Here is a 24922-nt window from a genome sequence, read left to right on the forward strand (position 1 = left end):
TTTCATATCATTAGAAGAACTGTATAATTTTATCAAATCTTAATAAATAATTCTTTAAAATCAAGTAAAAATTGGAGAAAAATAATTAATATTATTATAGTAAATCTCAATAATTTTTTAACCAAAATTACCTCTAAAACCACTAGGAAAAATAACTTCATTTCAACGAAAAATCTTGATACACTATAAATAACAAAAATAAACTTTAGAAAAGAATTTCCTCAGTTAGTTGTTGTTACACAAATAAATAAGAAAATGTGGTTTATTGGTTTTCATTTTACTTCGACTTGAAATGACACATAGTCTGCATAGCGATAAAAATCCCGCAAAAGCTTGGAAATCAAAATTTCATTTTGATTCTGTACTGCAATAAATTTTGATGCGCAAGTAAAATATTCGCTAAATCAACATGATCTCATTTATGGGACCAACTTTCCAAGAGAGATAAGACTTTGAGAAATATAACATTCTTTTTACTCGCAAGTTTTTGTTTATCATTTCCCTTCTTTTTTATGTTAAATAAGAAAGAACAATTTTTGTAATTAAAGAAAAGTTTTTCTCATAACTTCAGAAAGTCATAATTCAGTCAAGTCACAGAAAACGAAAAAAAATCTCTTTTTCTGACAAAAAAAAAGTAATACACGTGTATTAATAAAAAGTTTAAAAAAAGGTACTAATGAAGAATTAAAAATTAGTAAATAAATAATTTCAATAAAGTATTAAAAACTTTGCAAATAGAATTATAAATTCCCTCTTCTGTAAATTTTTGGCTTGACCTAATTAATAATTTTCAAATGCCTCGGTTTTATATCTAGAGATAAATTAAACGATTTGTTGTAAAACAATTACAGTTTTACCTCTTATTACAGCCCTGGCTACTTCTTCACGGGGTGTCTACCGTATTCCCCCAAGTTCGTGGGTTCACGCATTTCAACCGGATCTTTATCAAAACATAAATTTTGCACATCCGAGTAAAAGATGCATGGCTTCAAACTACGAGGTTTGTGCACATGCTTCACATATACTCTTTCCCTCTCTCTCACTCACTCTTTCTCTCTTTCTTTCTCTCTCCACACTATTTGTTACAAAAAGATACAGTTATTTGGAAAAAGAAGAAATATTCTATTTCCTTTTTTTTATTCAAGAAAGTAAAATATGTTTGTCCATTATTCACTTATATGGTAGCGATGCATTTCTTCATTTACTGAACAACATTCCTATGGGTAATCGAAGCCTCTACATGAGGTGGCATGCCCTTAAATCTAATTTACCCCACAGACAGTATTATAGCTAAACTTGAAACTACATATAGAGACAAGAAAAAATAAATGCTAAATAAGTTACTTTCTGATCAATTTATTTATTAACTAGTGTTATTTAATTATTCATTTATGTCAAACCTTTTTTATCATTAATTATTTTCTTTAAAAATTTGTTAGTTGTGATTTAATTTCGTTAATTTTAGTTAATCAGTCAGTGAACTAGTGGCTAATATTGCTTTAATGAATTTAAATATTTATATACAGTAAATTGATTTTTATTTATATAGCTAATAAGTGAATTAGTTATTTGGTTGATTGCTTTAGTCAGTAAAGTAATTAATTTTAATTTGTGCCGTACTCCTATGAGAGTTACTTAAGAACCTAACGAATCATAGGTTATGTTTGCCTTACATTTATTTTTATTAGAACTTCTTTTTTAATTATTTAAATTTGAAACACTTTTTATTGAATATTTTGAATGTAATAAAGTCTTTAACATCAATGATTTGTAATAGTAATTGATTCTCTTTCTGTATTTTTACTCTAAAAATTGTAAACATAACCTAAAACTGTTTGCTTCTTAGATACCTTTCTTAGGAGCGCAAGTTATTTTTTTATTTAAAAAGTAAATAAATTCTCTGGTTGAATACCTTAATTTCATGGCCGATTTATCATTATTTACACCACTGTTAACTCAAAAGTATCAAATTGCAACGAAATGATACCAAAAATGTGGATCAAATAAAAAATTATGCTCTATATTTTTGGCATCAATTTAATCCACTCTAGTAAATAAGTAGTAGTAATTAGATAATTAGTGATTAATTTTAATTACAATTTTAGAATTTTATCTTAAAACAGAAAATACCAATTTTTACTGAAACATACATGTATAAACAAAAGGGAATTAATTTCATCTTTGACAAAAATGAACTCGAGTATAGAGGACAACAGGATCTATCCAATTTTCCATTGTTCTGATGAAAACAAAAATAAACCCACGTTTTTCTATGTGCAGCCGCTAATTGAATTCGTATGCATTTTTACCAATAAATGCTAAAAATACACTCGAGAGAAATAGTTTTACAGTGAAGTATTGGTAACTTTTATAATAGTTGTGGATAAAATCCATTACTATTTTATAGTAGTTAATTATAATGATGAGAGTAAATTATATCAAAGATAATATATCAATGGTAATATTGTTAATTATATCAAAAGTAATAATGTATTGATAATTAACACTACTGTTGTTGCCAATGATAATCATAAAAAATAATCACAATTTTTAATTTAAAAGTGTTGGTTACTAATTAATGCTGATGCTAAAAATAATAATGACAATTATATAACAAGGGGAAGTTTAATATTCAACTTTAAAGTTTAATTCCCAAAATTAAGTGAGTGTTGACATATGAATGCCAGTTTCAGCTTTATTTTATAATAATGATAATTCTAATGATGGAAATATGATACGGATTGTTAATAATAATAAAACTTGTACTATAACTATAATTGTAAGGAATAAAATAAATTTTAGAAAGAATTCGAAAAATGGTAATGGGGTATTAACGTTAATTATGACAAAAATAAGAATAATTATAATAATAGCAACAACCATAATGATAATAATAGTGATCATAATAATACTTTTGGTAAAATGATAAAAATAATGGTGGTAATTTTGAAAACAAATTGAAGTAATTGATTTATAAAAATTCTAAACATAATAATTAAACTAAAATATAATAATTAAAATATTCAATAAAATTACTAAATTTTACCTTTTTAATACTCCAGCCAAGAGTAATCCGCACTTTGCTCACTAAAACACTCACTCGAATGAAAAATCACGAAACAATAAACTTGTGTTGTTTTTTTCCCCACGAGAAAACAAAAACTTGACAATTATTGACAAAGAAAGACCCGCGAATCGAGGCGATCAAGAGGAAAAAAGAAACAAATTAACTTTCACGATTTAAAATGTAAAACACGTAATTGACAATATACGAAACTAATGCGGAATCAAGTTTTCTTTAAAACGCAACTAATGAGAAAAAATCACGACACAATAATAAGCGAAATATTTTGCGAAATATTATTTTCCGAAAAAATATTCTCTACTATACGTTTTCCACTATATTAATAAAAGAAAATAATTCTTCTTTTGACAGCGAGCGCGCAACACACGAATTGTAAATCCCCGATTGCAAGGTGTTTCGCACACGTGTTTACTCGCGTGAAATCACGGAAACGGTGTGGAGAGATGTTACTATCAAACGACACCAACTATATATGTATATATCACCGGCCCCGGATATTACAAACACTGGAAGATACAGAAAACTTTTGCTACTTAATCCGACATTAAAACAGTAGAATCTCAGTTTATCTTTTCGTGCGCGCACACAATATATAAACAGACACAAAATAAAAAGAGAGAGAGAGAGAGAAATAGAGAAACACTAAACTCCCGCGAAAAAACGACACAACAACCTCTCGTAAAGCGTCGTCGTCGTCAGTGAATCCCGGAAACAAAGCATCAAGCGGTTTTTACACCTCGAAGGAGAAAGATTTAGTCGAAAAGAAAGCTTTAATTTTTTTTCCCTTTTCTCACACGTGTGAGTATGTATGAGCCTCGATTCAACGTTCTTTCCTTTAGAAAATACACAATTTTTTTTTATTTTCAACTCCTGTCAGTCAATTTTTTGATGTTATTTATGCTACTGACAGGCATCAAAGTTGCGAAACAAAACAATAATTGGTTGAATAGTTTCCACCCAAAAAACTTTTGCACCACACGTCAAAACTATTATTGATATTTGTATATCCAAAATTTGTGTAGTTGAGGTTACGTTGCTTTATATTTGTAGCACTAATTACACACACACTTTTTTCTTTTGACACAACAAAAACTCTTGTTTTGAGGTTAGATTATACACACTCGTTTGTTGTAAACAAAAAAAAACAGATAAGTGGATCCGATAATCCTGGAGATTATTTTTTTTACGTGTGGAAGAGTCAAGGACTTTCCTTTCACGAACACTATGTTTTAAAAGCACGTGCGATATCTTTCGAAAGGGAGCAAAGAAGAAGGAGAAGAAGAAGATGAAAACAAAACACTGGTTTCGATTTATATCGATAATTTTTTTTTCACGATCGAATTTAAATTGGAGATAGAATTGAATTTGGATTTCGCCACTTTTTTTTGCTAAATAGATGTATAGTTCCGACCCGTGGTTGCTCCGACCGTTCGCGGGCTTCGAATGACGAACTCCGCTCCTTGCCCCACGCATCCGCGCACTTTCTATCCTTTCGTGCTCTCTGTCTCCGTTGCACAGGCGCACTGCACAATCGTTTCTCTCCCTTTAGCCTTGCTAGACGATTTTCTGTCTTTTGCCTATGCATTCAGGGGGTTGTTCGCGAATGAATGAGAGAGATGGAGAAAAATAAAGAGAGAGAGAGAGGTAATGAGAGAACATGAAGTTTGGATTGTCCACGAGTGAGAGTGAGAGAAAAACAATGGGAAGCGCAAGCGCCAACTTCATATGTGTCAACGAATAGGTAAAAACATGCCCCTGTGTCTGAATCACGGAAAATATAATATACATATTCTAAAGTTTCGTTTCGTCGCCTATAAAATTAATTAATATTTCATTGAATTAAAAATTATCTACATTCGCGAACCCTCACGAACCCTTTTAGGTTATGTTTATTTACTCACCATAACTGCCAGTGCCACAAGTCCTGTCCCAGAAGGTCGAAACAATAATCTGCTCCATCGTTTGATTATCCAATCCTGAAATACAAAATAAATTATTTAAAATAACACTGACGAAGTTATTATAATGTAACACTCTCGTATTTTTGATACTTACCGCAGGAAAACGAATTTTTCCTTTGATTCTCTTCAGGATTGGCAACGCACTGGACAGTTGGACACTAACGCGCGCATTTGTCCGTTTCGATAGGATAGGAAACCTTGTTACCGACTGCTGAAGCTGTATTATCGACTGCTAATAGTTTCACAGCTCGAGTTGAGAGGTCGCTGCTAAAGTGACACCGGGCATTAATTTTCTCATCTTTGTATGAAAGTATACAGTTAATATTTATTTTATGTGTAAAATTCGAGTTGATATTAAAAATAATATAATCAACAATCGTTTCACAGCTGCTGGAAAATTTAATCTTTCGGTGAGTCTCCAAACATAAATAATTATTACTCGACAAGTTAAAATTCGAAAAAAACTCGACTTCTCTTTGTCTATATGAAATTATTCGCTTTAGTCACGTAAGATTAATTTTAATCTTTGGATTTCTTTCCCCGTACAATACAATAATATGAAGAATCATATTACAAGTAAAGAGACTCCAACTCTTCAACTTAATTTCCTTTATTTATCATTTATCAAAGTAAATAAAGTAACTTTTAGGTTAGAAACTCTTGTCAATTATAGATGATTGCCAACCGTCTAAAAACAAAGCATTGTGGCGCGAAATTTGAATTTATTTTCGAATTAGTTAATATAACGGGTGTTCAAAAAGTATGGAAACCGTACAATTAATAATTTAATACATATTAATTAATGTAATTAATTATTACAAATTTATACTTATAAATAAATATTAAATAATAGTAAATGCTGATTAATTTAATTGATAATTAATGAATTTAATTAATTTTATAATTATAATTCGCATTTCGGTTAAAAATTGATTATAAAAATGAAATCTTGGTCTAAAATTGGCAAAAATTATAGCCAAATAATTAGGAGGGAAAAAAATTCATTTAGACAAATCTCACGGCGATTAATGAAAATATTCGCCTAAGTAGAAATAGTCGTTATGCGTCAGACAATCACCACATATCAAGAAGAGTAAACGTAAAAGAAACCCAATATTGATTCCATTCTACGTAGAGAATACCAACGTTAGCTAGAAAATTTCTTAGTCATCAGGTAAAAAGAGAAATTTAAAATTACAATAAAGTAAAATCAACGTGTTGTCAGAGAAATTTTTTACTATAGAAAAATTTCTTTTTCTAAGAACAAAAAAATAATTTTCCTCACAAAAGAAAAATATAAAGTAAATTTTCAATAATTCAGTTATTTTACAAAAAAAAATCTATTTTTTGATGCGATACAAATTTCTGTAAAAGAATTTCTAATTTAAATTTTTCTGCAATTGTCACACATCCATAGTATAAAAGTAATAAACTTCAAAAATATTTTACATCTTCGCAACCTGCAATTTACACCAAGGATGAATGTCTTTTTCATGTTATATACGATGTGACACAAATGCTTCATTAGAGGCGTGCAAGATTCTCATTCGTATATATACTTATATATATATACACACATATATATAATACTCTGTGTAATTAGCGTCCAGAAATTCATTACTCTTTTCATTTTTCACCCTTGAATATAATTAATTTTGCGTGAAGCATTGAAAACCGAATTACTAAAATTTTTTAAGAAAATATGAATAAAATTCTTTTTTATAATAAAAAAGACACTTTAAGATAAAATAAAATTTCAAATCAATTTCAATTTCCCAAAAATAGTACGCAAACATTTAATTATTTTCGAAAATACTAAAAATATATTTCTCATAGGAATTCAATTATTTAGAAATTTTTCATAAATTCCTTCGCAATAATTAAATTATTTTTTAAAATAATAAAATTTTTTTTAAGGAATTCAATTATTTTCATAATAAATAATTAAAAATTGTAGAAAATAATAATTGATTTGAAATGATGAAAACAATTTTCAAGAAGTTACTGTAATAATATTCTTATAATATAAAACAATAATTTTATCGCACTCGGTCATTTTTAATTATTATATATAAAACATGAAGAAATCGATCACTCCGAGTCTTCGACTCGGAGCAATCGCTATCTTCATGTTTTATAAAAATGTTCTTGAATTTAAAAAGATTTGAATTTTAATTTTTTGAAAATTCTTAATTACTATGGAAAAATAATATTGATTAAATATTTATTTAAAAATAGTACATTGTACAACTAGTGGCGAAAGTGTGATTTTTCGAGAGTGAAGTTTGCGGCTCGAGCGTAGCTAAAAATTACTTTCGCCACGCTGAATTTACTTTCGCCACGCCAAATTTTACTTTCGCCACGCTCTTCAGAGCAGTTGAGAAAAGTTCTACTTTCGCCACACTTTTCTACCAAGAAAAGTACTCCTTTCAGAGCAAGTGTTGGAGAAAAAGATTTATTGATGTTTTCGAATAATTTTACAATTAAAGAAATTCGTAAATAAATGTAACAGAACATTTTCTTGAGTAATATTTTTACCTTTATTTTCTAAAATTTCTAAAAATTTAAAAAGTTTCAAAAAGAATAAATTTCTGAACAATATTGTTATAGAGAAATATAAATTATGCATAAAATGGGTGTATTTCATAATTCTTAATTATAATTTTTGAACAATTAGGTAACAATTTTCTCATATTTTTTATAAATAAAAAGGAGAAAAATTTGCATAATTTAGATTCGTTAAACAATTTTTTTTCCATTAACAAAGAATTAATATTTTTTTGAAAAAATACACAAATTGAAATGTTTTTTACCTTCTGGTAAAAACAAATTTCCGTTCTTCTTCCATAAAGGAAAATTTGGGTAAAAATTTTTCGGCTTTATACTTGGAAATTTTGGTGATTAAGGAAACCCAGGTGTCACTGGTTATACGTACTTAAAGTTTCTTATCTGCGATGGCAAAAAAAAAGTCTCTTAAGACTATATACATATAACATCGAATGAGAAGATAGTGGAGAGAGCTTGCGAGCCTAGACTCACTTTGGCCATCAGCAAAAGGGAGATAATATCTCTCTTGTTTATCGACTTTGTTTGCTCGTTATGCGCTTTTCGTTCACACTCACACTTTTTTTTTAGAAATAATAGGGAAAAAAATTTTTTTTTACTATATACTGGATCAGTGAATCGTTTAATTAAAAAAAACATCAATTGTTATTTTTCCACCAATACATCTGTATTTTTATTTTCAATTTTTTCGTGTCCCCCTTTTTTTATCTGTTAGAAAGTAAACAAAATATATTGAATTTTTTTCCAATTTCTGTTATAAAAATTTAATAATGAATGGTTCTCTTCTTTTTTATTGGCGGATTGTTTTTTTTATATTCTTTTTCTTTTTGAGATATATAATAATACTTAGAAGAGAGTTTTTGCGGCTCATTAAAAACTTACTGTTGCATTTTACCAACGATTTCCTCTCTCAAAGATTCAACCGCCGGAGATAGTGAAGATTCCCCTGAGGTACTTGCAGCTGAAAACCGTGTTGACCTAACTCTTTTGCAAAAAGTAACTCCATAGAAAATGTCAAATACAAAAGCTTATATTCTTACAAGTAAAATTTACCATACCTCCCGTCCGCTATTATTTTTTTTCTCGTCACATGCGAATCAGAAAAAATCAAGTGTTATTACTATAATAATAAAAATCTATATTACTAATTGTCACGCAACCTGGAAAACCTGGAAATGTCGGAATTTTATAAACCTTAAAAAAATTTGGAAAAGTCAGGGAATTTTCATCGAAATCCTGGAAAATTATTTCTTTCTCAAATTATTGTGCTTATTCTTGAAATCTAATTTTACTTAAATATTTCAAAATTTATTCAATTTTTAAAAATTAGCGTTTACAATTTTCATAAATAGATAAACTTTAAAAGGTTTTAATTTGAAATTTTAGAAAATTTCAATTTTGAATGAACTAATTAAATAATAAAAATGTCACAGAAATTCTATTATTTACAATTTTTTTTATAAATTTCTTCACAATAATTCAATTATTTTTATGAAGAATAACATTTTTACCAGGAATTCTATTATTTTAAAAAATAATAAAACTAATCTTAGAAATTCACTTATTTTTAATATAATTTTAATGAGATTTCTCGAAAAATGTAATTATTGTTAAAAATTTTATTAAAATTCAATTTCCTCAAAGAAATTCAATTAATTTAAAAAGCCTTCCTATAATTTATTTATTAGAATTTAAGAATTATTGGCAATACATTTTTAATTTAATTTCTTAAAAGAATAAAATAATTTTCAAAAATTTTAATGAAATTCTTCGCAGAAATTTCATTAATTTTAATTTTAATTAATTTCGGTTAAAATTTTAGATAATAATTGAATATTAAACTCTTTTTACTGACATTTTTTCAAACAGAATTAGCAATTTTACTTAAATATTTCAAAATTAATTCAATTTTAAAAGAGTTGCGTTTAAAATTTTCATAAATATATAAACTTCAAAAGAATTCACTTATTTAAAAACAAATTTTAGTAAAATTCCTACGCAAAAATTTAAATATTTGCATAAATAATAAAAATTTCACAAGAATTTAAATATTTACAAATTTTTTATAAGTTTCTACTCAATAATTCAATTATTTTCAGAAATAATAAAACTCATCGCAGTATTTCAATTATTTTTAATACAATTTCAATCGAATTCCTTGAAAAATGTAACTATTCTAAAAATTTTTTATTAAAATTCCTCAAAAGAAATTAAAGAATTCAATTATTTAAAAATTTTTTAGTAAAATTCTTTATAAGAATTAAATTTTAAGAAACATTCAATTGTTTAATAAATAATTTACTTTTGAATTTAAATAATTGAATTATTCTCGTAGAATTTTCTAATAAAAATCGATTTAATGAATATTAACTAAAATGAATTTTAGTTAAAATTTTAGATAATAATTGAATATGAAAATAATTTTTAAGAAGTTACAGTAACAATATTCTTATAATATAAAATAATTATTTTATCTCTCGATCATGTTTTATAACATTTATTTTTAAATTGTTTAATTTCAAAAAGGTTTTGAATTAGAGTGTTTTGTAAAATTTTGATATTTATATAGAAAAATAATAATGATTAAATATTTATTTAAAAAAGAAGCAATAGAACATTTTTCTGAGTAATGCTTTTTTTAACTGGATGAGAATATTCTTTAGAGTCAAGGAGAAGTTAAAATTTTGTCTGGAATTCAAGGGAAAGTCAGGGAAAAATAAAATAAAATTTTTGTTGGCAACAATATTGTAGTTACTAAAAACTGGAAAAATGACGTTTTTTAATCTGGAAAACCTGGAAAAGTCAGGGAATTCGAAATGAGCAAAAGCGTGGCAATATATTTTTTGCATAAAATTGATATTTAAATAGATAACGATTTTTCTTCAACTACGATTAGTAGTTTCAGATAAAGCAACAAAAAGCATGAAACAAAAGAAATATGTTTTTAAAATCCGTTTTCTTCGATTCAAAAATTTGTCCTTAAAAGCAGAAGAGATTTAAGTAATGGAAAAAGGAGAGAAAGTTTGAATGATTCTTAAAATATAAATCCAATGCGGATAATCGGTTAGGATTGTGTTGGATTTGTACTTATTTTCACGATATTCCTCCCTGTTGGCAACCACGCACATATGGAAGAGAATATAATGAATATTTTACTACAGAAAATGGCATTTGAAAAAAATACGAAACAAATTTGTGTATTTCCTCACGTATATACATCATTGCTCTTTTCTCGCTAAAGTTGTATATATGTATATTTATATTATATCTCGACTTCTTCTTCTTCTTCTTCCTAGTCACTCGTTTTGCTACCCCTCGCGTATAAGTAAGTATTGAACTTTCTTGGTATGATTAAATATTTAATGAGCCGATCAATACACACAACGTAGTACACGGTCTTCCAAAGCTCTTCTTGACTCAACGAACGAATTGAACATATATTGAACATTTGCATATTTCGCAGTCAATAGTGAAAAAAAAACTCTTTAAATATTCATTTATCGAGAAGAATACATATTTTATATTAAAAAAATGAGAATTTACTGGGAAAAATAAATGCTGGTATTATTTGCAAATGTGAATGAATTACTGCGGGCAATTATAATACTATATTATCAATTTAGTTCATTTATTTATTAATTTATTTATTAATCAATTTATCAATTTATTTATTAATTAATTTATCAATATATTTGGATTCAAATATATTTCGATGTTTATCTAAAAACTAAATTATTTACGTTTTTTTCTTTCAATTTTTATTAACAAACTCTGGTAATAACACTTAGCCCATATTTTTGTTACTCAAAAAACGTAAAATTTTTCTAGAAAAAAATTTATTTTTTTCAATATCTTCCCTCTATTATCTCATATAAGATTATGAAAATTTGATGAAAACGACTGTCATTTCGGTGGAAAACTAAAAAATGAGAGAAAAGAATCATTAAAAAAAACTGTTTTTTAAGAGTATTTTCCACTAACTTTCTAATTTACAAAGTGCAGGGAAGAATTATCATAAATAATCCATTCAAAGCAGTGAGCTTCCTCCAAGGATGGTGACCTCATTTTGATGTTTTATGGGGTGTATTCATAAGGTAGACGGCGGGGACAGACACCTAAATTTAAAATTAATGTAAAAGACAACGATCAAAGATAATGAATACTTTAAATCAACTTAGTAAAAATGCATTATAAAAAAATGACGAGCAAATTTTCCTTTTATTTTTTTCAAGACTCAACTCAAATTATAATTTTTTAATTAAATAAAATAATGATTTCCTCCGAAACACTCTTTCCTTCTCGTTTTTCCCATTTTTTGGAAATAATTGCCTTTTTATTTATTTTTACACACAAAAAGTATTTTTTGAAAATATTCTATTTATAAATAATAGTGAGAAAAGTATTTATTTCGTTAATAGATTATATATTTTTAAATTTTTTACCGTTTCCTGTATTAAGAAAATAACTGTAACTCCTTTATTATTTTTATACTAAAATTTACCTGAAGTTTCTGGCGATTTCTGCTATAATCTCCGGAGTTAAATGAACTATTTTCGAAGTAATTTTTAGTACTAATTAAATAGAATTTATACTGAGGATTTAAAAAAATGATCTATAAATAATCTAGATTAATTGGAATAGTAGGTAAATTTTTTTTACACAAATACATTCGGATTTATTCTAGATTAAATTTTAAGTACATTTTAGTCAAAATTAGAAAAAATTCACATCAACTGCGGTAAAAAATGTGTAAAAATTTCTTCGCCTATAGTAAAAATTCGAAAAAATGTACTTCTGCTGCACTGAAAAGAAAAAAAGGTTACATCAATAAAATTTGCAAAAAGAAACAATAAAAAATTTTCAAATGCAGTAAAAAATAGTAAAATTTACTTCAAATTTAGTAAAAGGTAATTTTTAGCACAATTTAGTAAAAAAAAATTTACATCAGCTACTGTAAAAATCTGCAAAACTTTCTTCTGCTGTAATAAAAAATAGTATAGTTTACATCAAATGTAGTCAAAAAATAATTTTAGTTCATTTTAGTTAAAATTAGAAAAAGATTACATCAACTACAGTAGTAAGAATTAGAAAAAATTGACATCATCTGTAGTAAAAATTTTTTCTGCTTTAGTAAATATTAGTAAAATTTTCTTCAAATATATTAAGTAAAAAGTAATTTGTAGTTAATTTGAGTAAAGAATAGAAAAAAATTTACGTCAGCAGCATCAAAAAATAGTAAACTGTACTTTAGATGTAGTAAAAAGTAAATTTTTAGTACATTTCAGTAAAAAGTAGAAAAAATTTACAATTGCAGTATAAAAGTTAGTAAAAATTTTTTCGGCTATAGTAAAAATGAGAAAAAGTGTACTTCTACTGCAATAAAAATTAAAAAAAAGTTTACAAGTACAATAAAAATTTTGTAAACATTTCTTCTGCTATAGTAAAAATTAGTAAAATTTACTTCCAATGTGTATTTTAAAAAATAATTTTTAGTACATTTTATTAAAGAATAAGAAAAAATTTAAGTCAAATGCAGTAAAAAAATAGTAAAATTTACTATTTAAATAAAAATAAAAATAAAGTAAAAAAAAATAAATAAAAGTAAAAAATAGTACAATTTACATCAAATCTATAGTTAAAAATAATTTTTAATTCTTTTTAGTAGGAAAAAATTGATATCAAAACTGTAAGAATTTTTTCGGCTCTAGTAAATATTAGTAAAATTTACGACAAATGGATCAAGTAAAAAATAATTTTTAGTACATTTTATAAAGAATATAAAAAATTTACATCACATGCAATAAATAACAGTAAATATAAAATTTCCTCAGCTGTATTTTTAAAAAATTTTTTAAATTTTTATTTTTTCAAAAATTTCTTTTTCTGTAGTAATAATTAGAAATAGTAAAATTTACTATTTATTATAATTTATTAAAAATTAGAAAAATTTACATCAACTGCAGTAAAAATTTGTTGAAATTTCTTTTACTTCTGCTTCTGTAGTAAAAAATAGTACAACTTACATCAAATCTATAGTTAAAAATAATTTTTAATTCATTTTAGTAAAAATTAAAAAAATTGATATCAACTGCAGTAAAAATTTTTTCGGCTCTAGTAAATATTATTAAAATTTAACGACAAATGTATTGAGTAAAAAGTGATATTTATTTTTTTTTTAATTTTAAAAATTTTCATTTTTTAAAATTTCTTCATCTGTAGTAAAGATTAGAAAAAGTCTATACTTCTGCTGCAGTAAAAATTAGAAAAAGTCAAATTCACAGCAATTGTAGTAAAAATTAGTAATATTTACTTTAAACCTACAATAAAATTGACTTCCGGAAGTAGTAAAATTTGCTTTATTAGTAATACGCGGAAATTCCAGAAAGTTTCCATTTTACCTTCTAAATAAAAACAATAAAAGTTATACTTTACATTGTTTTTTCCCATGTAGAAGAAAAAAGTATACAAATAAAGTTTAAATCGATAACAAAGTCTAATGACACGAATTGACAAAACAGAAAAAGTTTATTGACATTACTCTGCGGTGCATAAGAATCTTATAATATGAAGTAAATAGTTTAGTTTTCTATAGGCAAAAAAGTTGTTTGTTCCCTCTACAGTTTCTTGCTGTTATTTATCATTCCACCTTTGGATTTAAATATACACAACGTGTATAAGTGAATTATAAATGTTTTATAATTACGTACACGTATGATTAAATTTTAATTTTGAAACATTTATTCCTAAACAGTTGAAAGGAAAAAAAAATTTTATTAAATTAAAGGTTGCTTGTAAATTCTTGACCTGTAATTGATAGGTTTTTTTTCTCAATTTTTTTTTCTCCTGAAACAGTGTATGATAGACGATGCTACTTAATGATTTAGACGAGTTCTTAGAAGGAGAAAGAGGAATGAAGGGTCGATACAGCAAATGCTGCATTCAAAGCGCTATATAGAGATAAGTTATTTACGTCTAACCGCATATCTTTCCCTCTGATTACCCAGTTTGAATTATTGACATCTGTCAGTCAATGAGGACATACTTCCGATTGCAAATGTCTTTTACTATTTATTCCGCTATTCCTTGAGAAAATTTTATATGTATACAAATCGTAATCCCTGAGTTCAAGTTGAAAAAAAACTTGTTCAATTTCACCCAACAATGATTTAACAATGATGAGAAAAATAATCTATTTCAATTTTTCCTCTACGTTTCTATAATTCAAGAGAAAAAATATATTTGTATGGAAAATTTTCCTTTATAATATATTTCAATAATTTTAAATTTAATTTTGTAAACATAAACAAGTAGTCCGCTACTTTGAAATTTTTTAAATTTGACATCAAATTTATAATCAACGATTCGAAAAAATTGCGAGTACCAAATATAAAGATTTTAACTTCTGATCGCCATATTAGATCCATTTATAAAAAATAAATTATTTGACGATTGGATTTTATATTTTTTCAATAATTTTCTTTTCTTTTACAGATAAAAGTTTGTTTTTATATAGTTCATCTAGTTTTCTATTAAAGCAAAGAAAAATAATTTTTATTTTAATTTTTAAGTAGTGAGGGTCAATGTGTCAGACAAATCGCACTTATTATTATTTCAGTAGAAAAAGTAAAATAAGTCAGCCTATTTACAGATAATTACTGAATGGAAAAGAATAAAAAATAATCACTATTTGTTTTTAAGTAGAAAAGGCTATTTTTCATCAGACAAGTTTTTATCGACGAGAAAACTGTTAAAACAAAATATAAATTCATTTTTAAATAGAAAAAGTCGTGTTTGGTCAGACAAATTCCACTTATCACTGAAGGAGCCGACAATAATACAAATAAATAAAATAAAAAGCGTTAATTTTTCTAGTTAATTTATATTTAATAACAAAAGTAAATAATTATTTTAAGTTTTAACTTTATAGTTATTGTTAATATTTATTCATTTATTTATTTTATTTATTTTTATCATTACGATTATTCATTTCTAAAATTTTCAACTAAAATTCTTCTAGATATAAGTAAATTTTTTTTAAATAATGTTTGAAAAAGTTCTTTGTGAATTTTCAAATTCTTTTGTTTACAATTTAAATGAATAAATATATAAATAAATTTAATTTAAAGAAATTTCGATTATTATGACATTTTTCAATTAAATATATTAGAAATTAAAAACTTCAAATAATTAAAAAAAAAAATTCCATTAAACTCATTGAGAAAAATTAAATCTATAGAATTCTTAATTAAAAGTATGAAAAGTTCAAATTTTCAAAGATTTTAATTTGAAATTCATTTTTAAATCAATATTTATTAGAAAATTCTACGAGAATTTAATTATTTATCTGTAAAAATAAATATTTTATTAAACAATTGAATTTTTTTTAACATTGAATTTTCATAAAGAATTTTATCGACAAATTTTTAAATAATTGAATTCTCTTGACAAATTTTAATAAAACTTTTAAGAATAATTGCATTTTTCGAGAAATTTGATGAAAATTGTATTAAAAATAATTGAAATTCATCCGTCAAGAATTTTATTAAAAGTTTTTGAAAATAATTAAATTTCAGAAAAAATTTTATTACTTATAACAATAATTGAAATTTCGGCAAGAATTTTTTGTAAATTTTTAAACATAATTGAATTTCTGTGAAGAATTATTAAAATTATTTTGAAAAAAATTGAATTTTTACGCAAAGAATTTCATTAAAATTTTAAAAAATAATTTTATTCTAAGTTCAATTAAAAATGTATTGAAAATAATACTTAAGTTATTTATGAAAATAATTGAATAATATATGAAAATAATTTGTAAATAATTGACTTCCTGTGAAATTTTCATTATTTATGAAAATAATTAAATGTTTGCGTGTAGAATTTTATTAAAATTTTTTTTAAATAATTGAATTCTTTTAGAAATTTTTATTAAAGTAGTAGATATTAAAAATCATTGAATTCAGGAAAGTTTTTGAAAATAATTAAAAGTTTGACAAGAATTTTATTAAAATTTTTGAAAATAATTGAATTTCTGAGAAGAATTTTACTACTTTTGAAAATAATTGAATTTCTGCAACAATTTGTACCTAACTGCTTCAAAATTAAATTAATTTTAGTGTTTTTAACTAAAATTCTTTTATAAATCCATTATTTTTAATAATCAATTAAATATATATATATATATATATATTAAAAAATTTAACTAATTTCAGAAGAACTTTAGTTTTAAAATTGTTTTTTAAATCTAAGTTTTTTTTATATTTCTAATTAAATTCATTTAAAATTGTCTTTTGAAAAAAATTTTCTAGGATTTCGATTAAAATTCCCCGACTTTTCCAGGTTTTTACAAGGTTTATAAAATTCCCTGACATTTCCAAGTTTTCCATGTTTAAACATATTTCTAAAAGAAAATTATTTCCTCACCTATAGAGTCGATAATTTTATGCTCATGTAATTAAAATTGTATATCGATAAAGTGCCTTTAATGACTATATTTAAACAATGGAAATAATAAAATATTTTTAGTAAACTATTGTTGTTTTATGGCATTGAAATGATTGTAAAATGTGTCTCTGCCATACATATAGGTACAATATTTACTCTATTCATGGTATTTGTATTCACGTATTTCTGATTATTGTTGATCATTTCACAACTTTACAGGCAATGAGACAATAACCAAATGTCGTCGGTTTATGATCGTATATTTCAGACCGACTCGTCACACTTCCAATATCGTCAGGTGCCCATTGGAGGGGCAATTTTCACGAGTCTTGTTTTTACGATCATAACGCAGTGACCATTTTGTCTCATTTTTGCAATATTACTCTCACATTGGGAATATTCTGATGTTTAAATTTCCTCTTCCTTTTTTCTTCACTCTTCACCTTCAACTTCACACTTCACTCTTCATAAAAAATGCAAACAGAAGTACATTTCAAAATTTAAAAAAATTTCCACTTTACTCGAATTGAACGCGTTTTTTAAAAATGATTTTAAAAAGGAAAAATTATTATCATTAATTTATTAAAACGAGAAAAAAAATTTTTTTTAAAAATAAAACGTTTTCGCTTTTATAATAAAAAAATAATGCAAATAATAACAATAATTAATTGTTAATAATAGTTATAGTAAATAATAATAAATATCAAGTCCCGTTCTTTCTAAATTTGAATTATAGTAACAATGTTTACTGATTTTAATTAGTTAATAACTTTTTGCTTTTGAATTAGTAACTTTTACTAATAAACAGTAATTTCTACTAATTTATTAACAATATATTAGAATTTTATTCTTTTTTTTTGTAAAATTTAATATAAAACGTTACATTTATAATAGAATTTTGATAAATGGGAAATTATAAATTTATATAAGTAAATTAAACTTTTTGTATCAGAACTGTAGCTGGTAAAAGGTAAATGTTCAATTTTCCCCTATATATATTGAATAATTAATATGTTTAAATTTATATAAATTTAATCGATTAAAGAACATTTGTGAAATATGCGATTTATTAAAAGACGAGTTTATATAGACGAGCTATTTTTTGCTCACGTAGATAGTTGCCGTTTTATTATTAGAAAGTTGTGATATAAATATGAACATAAATCATAGACTATAATCTAAAATGACTGAAAGACGTTATTGACCTTAATAGTATAAAAAAATTTCAGGACAATAGAAAAGAATTATATTTCAATATTTGTTTATCATTTTTCTTTTTTTTTTTTTTTGCATAAATATACTTTTTTGCATAAATGTTCTTTTAACAAATCCCAGAGTTTTAAATATATTCTTTGCTCTCTTTCTATTTTGAAAAATTTTACCCTGGGAGAGTGAATAAATATAAACTGATTAAATTTTAATTAGTAAAAATGTTTAATAATTTTGAATTAGTAACTGATTTTTTGCTTTTGAATTTGTCAATTTTTCTAATAAGTGAGTAGAAATATTATATGTAACAAAATTCATAAATTAAGAATGTGATTTTTTTCAAGATTTAAAAATTTTCAATATCTTATCGCTATTAAAATTGATAATTAATTAATTTTTTTCCAACAGTCACACGAATATCTTTTACTTACTCTGCTAATTGCATGCATTGTGTCTATAATTACCGATATTGGCAAATTTTATATTTTATTTAATTCTTATAAAATTTTAATACTCAGAATTTGTCGAGTGAATAAAATTCTTCTCACTATTGCATGTTAGACAAAGTTTTTTTTTCTTTTCCTCAAATAGGTGTTGGTGTTAATTAAACTTTTTATTTCGAATAAGATCAAATACTAAAACTATATCTATAACAGTAGGAGAGGGGGCGGGGGGTTAGGAGATCGATAAGAAAGTGAACAAAATCGGAACAGTTATAAATAAATGTGTAGAGAAACAATTCTAAATACCATAAGACAAGAATAGAATGCATATATATATTCTTAGATTCATTTACCTCTTATTATAAGTATCGATTGAAAAACTCTTCGAAACTGTAAGAATATGTCGCATTTATTAAAAGACACTAGTTCTCTGACATATAAATACAAAATTATTATTGAAGAAATGCAAAAATAGTTTTCTCTCATCTTAAAATATCAAACAGATAATTTATTATTTGTGCACAAAATGTGATATTATTGCTTTTCATGTCAATACTAAAGACATATAATATATAAAGATAATATCAAAACTACAAATATGAATTTAAAGGAAAAATTAAAAAAAAATTTAAAATTTAAAAATTAAATTAAAATTAAAAATTTTAACGTTTTGCATTATATTTTTAATTTTTCCTTTAAATTCACTTCAAAAATAAAATTTAAAAAAAAACATTAAAAATAAAAATAAAAATTGTAGATACAAAATTTTAATATAATATTAATGGTAGCATTAACGTTAACATTAGTATTGATAGTAAGATTAACATTGAAAGTAATAATAATTTCTTTTAATTCATTTTAATATTCATTAATTTTAGTTGTTTGAAAAGAAAGATTCGATTTCAAAAACGAAATGCCATCAGTTTTTTGGAAAATAATTTATTTACATTAGTTGGTGAATAGTTAATTTTTTTTCTTCGTTAACTGAATGTAAAAATTAAATAATCATAAAAACCTTGACGATATAATCAAATCCATAGCCTTCCTGACCGACAAATTTCAATGTAACATTATTTGTTCCAAGACTTCCATATTCAATACTAACTTCAGCTCCAGTACCATTTTTCCATTGATCTTCAACAATAAGTTGTGTAATTTTCATTAATTTGCTCAAAAGTACAAAATCATGAAAAATTGGAACTTTTGACGGTTTTGCCTTTTGCTTTACGACACTTTCCATAATAAAAGTGTCACCGTTTATTCTCGAACCAAAAATGAAATCGAGAGAAATATTTTTTCCACTATCTTCATTCAGCATTGTTGGATGACCACTGATTGTACTTACGATGATAAATATCAAAGTTGTCGCAAAAGTGAAAATGAAAATATTTTTGTTCATTTTGGAATCGAAATCACTTTTGTATACTTGAGGAAGGTTAATTTTTTATCTGAAATAATAATTAAATATTAAGTTTGTTAATAATAATATATTACTAAATATTAGTTTCTTTTAAAACTAAAAATCTGCAATATGTTATTTTTTAATTTTTATTTATTAGAATTTAGAAGACATTTTATTATTTACATACTTACGAAACTTATTTTTAATTTTAATTATTTACAAGTTCCTATTATTAAAATTATATTAACAATTATGTCAAATTGGAATAATGCAATCGATTTATAAGTCAATGGATGAGAAATCATATATTTAACTCTCAAGATAAGTTTTTATCGTAATTTTAGATGAATTTTGTTCCCTTTCAAGTGGATTTGCAGCAAAATTCTTTTTTATACAAATTATATGATATCTGACGATAAGATTAGCAATTTTATTCTTAATTAAATATTCTCAATTCGCAAAAATTTTTTGTTTACAAAAAGTAATAGAATTTAATTATTTTCTTAATGAACAATTTTAAGAAGCTAAAATTTTGATCTGTTTAATTATTTTATTGATGTCTTCTTATCAAATTTTTTTTTCAATTTCAAATTTACAAAACTACTGCGGGAATAAAATCCTTAACATTTTGAAAGACTGGTTTTTTGTATCATCAAATTTTTTAAATTTAATAATTTTTAATAAATGAATAGATGTTTTTGAAAATAATTTATTTAAGGGCATTTGAAACTTGATAACGTCACACATGCTTTGCACAAACTGAAACGTCATCAAGGTTCAAATGCCCTTAAATCAACAATTTTTCTTAGTAACATGATTGAATGTACGAATTAAAAAATATAGATCTTGACGAGATAATGGAATCCATAGCCTTCCTGACCGACGAATTTCAATGTAACATTATTTGTTCCAAGACTTCCATTTTCTATACTGACATCAGCTCCAGTACCATTTTTCCATTGATCTTCAGCAAAAATTTGTGTAATTTTCATAAAACTTTTCAAACGTATAATGTCATGAAAAATTGCAACTTGCGGTTTAGCCTTTTGCTTTACAAGACTTTGCATAACAAGTCTGTCACCCTTTATTCTCGAACCAAAAATAAAATCGTTGGAATTATTTTTTCCACTATCTTCATTTATCATTGTTGGATGACCACTGATTGTACTTACGATGACAAATATTAAAACTGTCGTAAAAGTGAAAATGGAAATATTTTTGTTCATTTTGAAATCGAAATCACTTCGTATAGTTCAAAAATTTTAATTTTTTATCTAAATTAAATAATTAATTAAATAATTATACAATTAATTAAGAATTAATTATTAATTTTGATAATTATTTTTACTTAAAAATTATATTGACAATTATGTCAAATTGTAATAATGCACTCGATTTATGAGTCAATGGATGCGAATTCTTATTTATTTAACTCTCAAGATAAGTTTTTATCGCAATTTTAGATGAATTTTGTTCTCTTTCAAGTGGTTTTGCTGTATAATTATTTTTTTAACAAAGTATTGATTTCTGGCGATAAGATAAACAATTTTATTTTTAATTAATAAAATAAAAAAAAAATTTTACTTTTAATTAATAAAATGAAAAATAAAATTGCTAATCTTATCGCCAAAAATCAATAATTTGTATGAAAAAATTTTTCGCAAAAAATTTTTGTTTCCAAAGAATAATACAATTGAAAATAATTATTTTCTTAATCATCAATTTGAAGGAGCTAAAATTTTGAACTGTTTGATTATGTATTTTATTGATGTCTTCTTATCAAGTTTTTTTTCAATTATAAAACTGCTGCGAGAAGCGAACTCCAACTTTCAGACTGTGAGACTAGAACGCTAACCACTAGACTATGAATCCTAAAATTAAGTTATTATTTTAAAATTCGTTTTTTGATTAAAGCCTTACGTAATTTATGAACGATCTCTAATTTAAAAAATTAAAATTTAATAATTACAGTTGATTTTTTGTCTACTTCTGTTGACAATAAATAAAATAAAAACTTCTGTTGATATTATTGTATTTATTTCGAAAATTTTATTATTTATTTCGAAAATTTTATTATTTAATTCGAATACATCATTATTTTGTGACTATTATTGCCCTTGGGTAAAAAATGGATTCCTTATTGACCTAGGACAATAATAAGTTCCTTATTAACCTAATACAATAATGGTTCTCTTGTTAACCTAGGAAAATAATAATTTCCTTATTGACCTAGGGCAATAATGGGTTTCTTATTGACCTCTAGGCTATTAGAGTGAACTTAGTATGCACCTCTATTTACGTACGTAAAGTGACTACAATTCCCCTGAGTTGTCATACAATAATTTATTTTTTAAATTTATATAAAAATAAATATTCAATTGTTATACTCATCAGGAAGTGTTTTTAAAGTGTATACTTGAAGAAGAAAGTCAATTCCATAACTTTCTTGACTTTTGAATGTAAGCGTGAAATTATTCTCCTCAACACTACCACTCTCCAATGTGACATCAGCTCCAGTTCCGTCTGTTTTCCAATCAACAGCAGCGATTTGAGTAATGTTATGTCCCAAATGAATAAAATACGTCGCACTTTTAATGACAATTTTCGACTTTATTGCCGGAGCAGTTACATTTAAGTCAATGTAAAGTTTATCACCCGGTTGTCTCGATCCAATAATTAAATTGTGCGAATTGTTTGGTTTTTCTTTATCTTCATTATTAATATTATTATTATTATTGGAATGTTTATCAGCAGTTATTGGCCAGATATTTACAATCAAAATTAATGACGTCACGAATAGAAAAACAATACTTTTCTCAAATGTCATTTTTATTTTTAAAAAAGAATGTGAATGATAGAGTTTTTAATTAATATGATTAATAAAAATTACTTCTTTCTATATAAATAACGATTATGACTTAATCTCAACGATAAGGATTTTTTTTATCGAAATATTTTGATAAGTCTGCATATATAAAAGAAGTGGTAAATTTTTTATTGATGTTACTTAATGATATAACACTGATTTATTTTAGTCTCTAATTTGTATAAACTATCGGGCGGATTCTAATAAAGTTAACAAAGGAATAGTGAAGAAGAGCACACGACGTACGACATTCGCCATCGAATGGCAACGGAAAATAGATTAACATTTACTAACAAACTTATTTAAATACTAATTGATATAATAAATAAATTTAATAATTAAGAATAAGAAATCAATGCAACAAGACAATTTTCAAAAAATAAGAATTTGAATTCAATATAACGGGACACAATTTACTAAAAATCATTATAATATTGTAATTATAATCTTATTAAAAAATTAATTGAAATTAATTAAAAAATTAAAAGAAATAAAAAAATTTAATTTAATTAAAATAAAAAAAAGTATATTTTAATTATTCAAAAAAATTGAATGATAAATAATTATTGAAAATAAGTACCATACGACACAATTTTTTTTACAAAATAAGTTTAATTATCTATTTGAGAAAATTTACAAAAATTTTTTTGTTTCAACGGGCAAATATTTTAACGATAAAATGAATTCCATGGCTTCGTTGACTTTTAAATCTAAGAGTGGCGTTCCTTTTTCCAACACCTCCACTCTCCAGTGTAACGTAAGCTCCAGTTCCATCAATTTTTTGATCTAATGCAGCAAGTTGTGTAATATTTTTGCCGGCTTGAAGAAGGAATTGCACACGTCTCGTTACAATTTTAAATGTCGATGCACTTGCCGTTATATTCTGTTGCATTACAAGTCGATCACCAGGTCGTCGCGATCCAATGATGAAATTGTGAGAAATATTTTTTCCACGATTATAATTATTGTATCCCGTTGTTGGCGAGACATTTGCAACTAAAATTAAGGCCGTCGCGAATAAAAGGACAAAAATAATTTTCTCGTACGCCATTGGAAAAAATGTTACTTTTAGGATTTAAGACTTAAAAACACTTTCAATTTTGAATTATAAATTTATAAATTCGTTTGTGGCGAATATTGTTAGAAGACTGTTGTAGATTGATGAGTGTTAAAGGCTTTTAAGTAGGTCTTGCATAAATGTATTCTTATCAGTTTTTATTTTTATTTATTTTTATTTTAACAGTCAGACGAAAAGTGGTTCTTGAAACTTTATTTTCTACATGAATTGTTATGAGTCATTGATGACACATGTGATTTTTGTGATAAGATTTTCTATTATCATTAATTAATTGAAAACATATTTTTTTCGATTGAAAAATGTCGAGCAGGAAAATAATGACGTAGTAACTAATAATATATTATTAACGTATAATATATACGACCAGGAAAAAAAATACAGCGAACACTTATTTTTAATTTACAGTTAAAATTCCATTCGTTCATTTGAAACGATTTCTCATAAGTGGATAATGTAACAAACTATCCAAGATTTTGTGATTTTTGTTTTTTATTTATTTAAATAATATTAAATAGTATCAATTAATAATAATTTATAACTTATTCATTAAAGCCAGAGAAATATGTTAAAATTTCAATTTTAAATGGTAAATCTGTTGTTTTTATTTTACATAAAAATGTTAATTACTTTTTGTGATGTAAAAAAACTTGTGTTATTGCCTATTATTATTTTTCACTTTTAACCATATTTTATCTAATAATTTTCAAATTATTAAATTGACATGTTTCACATCTTCAATTACAAAGTAAATTATAAAAAATGCCTTTTGTTTCCGGTATTGTTTTAGATTTATGAGTGAAAAAAAACATAATTGTCTAAATTGTAGGTATGCTTATCAGTTTTTTAAAATTTCGTTTTGTTTTTTGTTT

General features: G+C 24.7%; 4 protein-coding genes across 5 annotated transcripts in view; 1 reads left to right on the top strand and 3 right to left on the bottom strand.

The window, feature by feature from the left end:
* Positions 1-5371: 5371 nt before the first annotated feature.
* LOC122498355 (cuticle protein 79-like) overlaps positions 5372-24922 on the top strand; it is a 135741-nt gene continuing 116190 nt past the window's right edge. Inside the window, exon 1 of the mRNA XM_043606045.1 lies at positions 5372-5456. The gene's annotated coding sequence lies outside the window, so the exon portion shown is untranslated. The remainder of the gene's footprint in view (positions 5457-24922) is intronic.
* On the bottom strand, positions 19591-20862 carry LOC122498359. Of its 2 annotated transcripts, none has more exons than XM_043606050.1 (2): positions 20301-20862; positions 19591-20155 (listed from the first exon to the last, which is right to left on the bottom strand). In XM_043606050.1, exon 2 carries the CDS (start codon positions 20104-20106, stop codon positions 19705-19707), a length of 402 nt encoding a protein of 133 aa, XP_043461985.1. In that variant the 5' UTR covers positions 20107-20155; positions 20301-20862; the 3' UTR covers positions 19591-19704. The 2 variants fall into 2 exon arrangements, with proteins under 2 accessions (XP_043461985.1, XP_043461986.1); XM_043606051.1 differs by having other exon boundaries at positions 20297-20320.
* Positions 22484-22936, bottom strand: LOC122498349 (probable salivary secreted peptide). The gene has a single exon (XM_043606039.1). The coding sequence runs from the start codon at positions 22934-22936 to the stop codon at positions 22484-22486; it is 453 nt and encodes a 150-aa protein (XP_043461974.1).
* On the bottom strand, positions 23568-24148 carry LOC122498362 (probable salivary secreted peptide). The gene has a single exon (XM_043606054.1). The coding sequence runs from the start codon at positions 24024-24026 to the stop codon at positions 23628-23630; it is 399 nt and encodes a 132-aa protein (XP_043461989.1). The 5' UTR covers positions 24027-24148; the 3' UTR covers positions 23568-23627.

The sequence above is a fragment of the Leptopilina heterotoma genome, unplaced genomic scaffold (assembly GCF_015476425.1).
Source record: "Leptopilina heterotoma isolate Lh14 unplaced genomic scaffold, ASM1547642v1 Lhet_148, whole genome shotgun sequence".
NCBI classification, from domain to species: Eukaryota; Metazoa; Arthropoda; class Insecta; order Hymenoptera; family Figitidae; genus Leptopilina; species Leptopilina heterotoma.

Bases quoted from the DNA above. Each gene is read 5' to 3' on its own strand.
- LOC122498359 (XM_043606050.1), bottom strand. From the start codon at position 20,106: ATGAACAAAAATATTTTCATTTTCACTTTTGCGACAACTTTGATATTT.
- LOC122498349 (XM_043606039.1), bottom strand. From the start codon at position 22,936: ATGACATTTGAGAAAAGTATTGTTTTTCTATTCGTGACGTCATTAATT.
- LOC122498362 (XM_043606054.1), bottom strand. From the start codon at position 24,026: ATGGCGTACGAGAAAATTATTTTTGTCCTTTTATTCGCGACGGCCTTA.